The following is a 4104-nucleotide window of genomic DNA, read 5'->3' as shown; positions in this document are numbered from 1 at the left end:
CTCCAACTCAAAAAAAAAAAAAAAAAAATAGAAATGTAACTGAATAAATCTAGAACCTGAAATGCCTGCATTCCAAGTATACTCCACCTCGAATGAGGGTTTAGGCCAGAATTTCTCCCACCAGCTGGCAGGTTTGCTATGTCTTCGCCAAAGCCTGAGCTGCAAACGCACGCAGGTCGACTAGGACCCCTAGCCTCAGGATGCTGACGAGAGCACAAGCACTAAGGGGTTTTCATTGCTGGCTCAAGAGGACCTTTCCTATCTGCTGCTTCCAGGGAGCACGTCGATCTTCCAAATTCTTGGAGAGGAAGGGAGCGAGCGCTACGAGCCACAATAAAGTCATCACTGTCTGAAATCCAACCCCTAGAGGCAGGATCAGTGCTGCACTGATTTGCACTTCCAAAACAAACATTCCTGGCTGGTGGGCACTGGTTCTTTGCCATTCATCTTTCAGAGGGCATCATGAAAGTAAAATTTAAATACTTTAAAAATGAAAAACAGTCTTGGCCTAAACAAGTGATTCTGACAGTATTCACACTAAGCTATTAAAAAAAATTATCTTGTGAACAACTCCACAGATGTTATTTTCCAAAGGGCTGATTTATAGTAGACATTTGCTTTCAAGAATGTTAGCATCTGGCAGACAGAGTGTACTAAATCTTACTGCAATCCATCACCCTGCTGCTGGGATCAGAGGACATGAAATCAATGAGTCTAAGAAACGGCTAGGATTTTTTTTTTATTTAACTATTCAGTAAAACATTCATTATATGGCAGTGGATTTTTAAAGCCATATTTTGAAGGGAAGCTCAGCTTTTGAAGTGCAGTTATAGATCAAAAAGTTTTAGGTTCTATGTAAAAGAAATATGATTGCTTTCGCATGTGTTCCACTAGCCCTCTTGATGAAATCATTCCATAGCAAGACTTCACCTTAGGGTTTTTGGTTTTTTAATAAAAAAGTATTAAGTTCTCACAATGCAGGAGAGATGGAGACCTGGCATGGCACACTGGCTGCCCTGGTTTTATAAATACCATAAGAATTGGTCAAGCAGGCACATGGAAGTGAAGAAATTCTCTGATTGCTGACAGTCACTGCTAGCCATTCTGCACCCTCGTGACATGAGAAGAAGCCACCCCCACCTCCAGGCAGAAACAGTCTTTGCACAGCTTGGCCAGAAAACCACCATCTAGATTTTGCTGTCTCAGTGAGGCAATCTTTTTTCTTTTTTTTTTTTGAGTCGGAGTCTCACTCTGTCGCCCAGACTGCAGTGCAGTGGCCGCTCCCGGTCACCGCAGCCTCGACCTGCTGGACTCCAGCGATCCTTCCGCCTCAGCCTTCCAAGTAGGCAGAATTACAGGCATGCGCTACCATGCCCGGCTGATTTTTTGATTTATTGTAGAGATGAAGTCTTGCTGCCCAGGCGGGTTTCGAACCTGTGGGCTCAGGTAATCCACTCACCTCAGCCTCCCAAAGGCGCAGGATTACAGGCTGAGCCACCGAGCCCGGCTGAGGCAATCTTATATAGGATACAATGCACCCATTATCCATAGAAGCCCTGATTGCTGCATTAACTTTGTGCACAGAACACAGGCTCGATTCCCAGCTACTGCAGCAGATCTTCTGCTTCTAATTTAGGTCAAATTTGGTTCCATTCAAGATGGACATGGTGGCTCACGCCTGTAATCCCAGCACTTTGGGAGGCGGAAGTGAGAAGATTGCCTGAGCCCAGGCATTCGAGATCAGTCTGGGCAACTTGATGAGACTTCATCTCTACAATAAATTTTTTAAAAAATTAGTCAGGCGTGGTGGTGCAGTCCCAGCTACTTAGAAGGCTGAGGTAGAAGGATCAACTGAACCCAACAGGTCAAGGCTGCTGTAGCCATGAGCACGTCACTGTACTCCAGCATGGGTGATAGAGGAAGACTCCAACTCAAAAAATAAAGTTGGTTCTATTCACCCTGAGGCAGGGATGGCAAACAGGTTTCATCCCCAACATCATTTCTGATTAATTCAAAGATACTTTTCAGCAAATTCAGTTAAGAAAAATCATGGGCCAAGTATAGGTTCAACTAGAGAAGAGTGCTGTGATCTACTAGCCGTGTCTGCTGTGCCATGAGCACAGGAGGGGAGAATGGCAATGCACACACCATGTGTTTGTCACCCAGTCCTAAGGAATGTAAGAGGAGCTCCACCACCAATTGTTTCTTTTTTTTTTTTTTTTGAGTTGGAGTCTCACTCTGTCACCCAGGCTAGAATGCAATGGCATGCTCATGGTCAACCTAGTATCGACCTGCCGGGCTCAGGTGATCCTTCTGCCTCAGCCTTCCAAGTAGCTGGAACTACAAGCACATGCTACCACACCCAACTAATTTTTTGGTTTATAGTAGAGATGAGGTCTCGCCAAGTTGCCTAGGCGGGTCTCGAACCCGCGGGCTCAGGCAATCCACTCACCTCAGCCTCCCAAGGCGCAGGATTACAGGCTGAGCCACCGAGCCCGGCTACCAATTGTTTCTTAGAACTGAACTACTTAGTCCTTTTGGAAGTCCTTTAGCCCATTCTGGGATCCCATCCTGGCTAGAATATGAGGGTGCTAAGGTGATGACACAGCCCAAACATTTTTTTCCCCAGAGCTGTCTTGGAAGCAAGATGCTACAGGGGCTACCAAGCAGCAATTTTACGGGTGCTAAATCCTTCTGGGTAGATCACCTAGTCCTTGGCTCTTCTAGAAACATTGTCTCACAGAGAAATGGCCTTTTGGTCCAAAATGGCAATCAAAATTCCTCACACAAATCCAAACTCCTGTTTTAGAAAAACATTTCAAGCACAAAGATCTACAGGGTTGGGGGCAACAAGGAGCAACTCCCTGGTGAAGGAATTTATTGACATATTACGAAAAAAAGATCACCACCCTGTTGGCCTGTTGAGTCACAGAACTGCTGGTAGTCAAACTGAGATCTGCCCAGAAAGCAAATGGAAAACATGAAATGTGAGTAGTGTGCTTCCCAAGTGTGGACCCCCCTCCGCTCCAGCTACAGAAGATGCAAGTTCTTCTCAGATCCCAGAAACATGCAAGTGAAGCACGAAGACCCAGCACAGGGAGGGTCTGTGACAGCAGCATGAGTCCTCCAAGTCCAGTGTTGCATGTCCAGGCCACAGCCACCTCATTCCTCCCTGTCCTCAAAACCCTTCACCATCCACATGCACTCACCTGTGACCCTCTTGGCCGCCCAGTACTTCCCCATGGTCTCTAGCACCCAAGCTTCATCGCGGTCCACAATCAGATACGAGCTTTGGAAGCTATAGCAGGAGTCTGCGTCTTCATAATAATTCCCACCTTGTCCATGTTCTTGCAACAAGGAGACAATGACATCTAAGGCTTCTTTAGCTGTTTCCCCTCTTTCCAGACCAAGCCTGAAGTAAGGAAATCAGAAGCATACCTCAGTCACTTCATCCACCTGATTATCAACGTAATCATCAAAGACAGGGACAAGGCTGAGTCAGGAAGCACGCCCACCTGTATAAACGTGCTAATCACGCAGACCAACAGGCAAACTGACGGACAGCACTGTATCTCAGAACACTTCTCATGCACATTCAGTTAAACATCATGAGGGTGTTTTCTGTCTTTGGACATTCCCACTCCACACAGAAAAGTCAGGAACCCAGTGGCTTCTCTCTCTTGAAAGGAAGTTCAGCCACATCTCTTACCCCTTTCTGGGTGCATCTCCAGGGAGCTGGTTGGCTTAGCTCTAGCCCTTGGCGAGATAGCCTCTCTGAGGCTTGTGCTCCCTCCTGACTCTAACCTGGGCACAAGGAAATCTCACCTAGCCCAGACTTGATCACTATTATTCTACACAGGTATTTTGGTTAGCAATAAAAGTGTTCAATGGCCAGCCATTGTCCTCTGTCCATATAATTTGCTCAGAGATCTCATTAGGAATGGCCAACTGGTTGTGACATGATCAATCCTTTTTCTATATATTTCTCCTCCTACCTATAAGCCTATGTCTATTGGCTTAAGTTATCAAAAGAATACAAATTCCAGGCTGGGCTCAGTGGCTCAGCCTGTAATCCTGCGCCTTTGGGAGGCTGAGGTGAGTGGA

The 4104-nt window shown here is 46.2% G+C and overlaps 1 protein-coding gene across 2 annotated transcripts in view; it reads right to left on the bottom strand.

The window, feature by feature from the left end:
- SCRN1 (secernin 1) overlaps positions 1-4104 on the bottom strand; it is an 84231-nt gene that overhangs the window by 58341 nt on the left and 21786 nt on the right. For both annotated transcript variants that reach the window (XM_021718023.1, XM_008068986.1), the window contains exon 3: positions 3210-3412. In XM_021718023.1, the coding sequence (XP_021573698.1) occupies positions 3210-3412 (203 nt within the window). The remainder of the gene's footprint in view (positions 1-3209; positions 3413-4104) is intronic.

Source organism: Carlito syrichta, unplaced genomic scaffold (genome assembly GCF_000164805.1).
Source record: "Carlito syrichta isolate Samal-C Ts95f unplaced genomic scaffold, Tarsius_syrichta-2.0.1 Scaffold311717, whole genome shotgun sequence".
NCBI lineage: Eukaryota > Metazoa > Chordata > Mammalia > Primates > Tarsiidae > Carlito > Carlito syrichta.
Note: the sequence above shows the minus strand (reverse complement) of the source record. Positions and strands in the feature narration are given on the sequence as shown.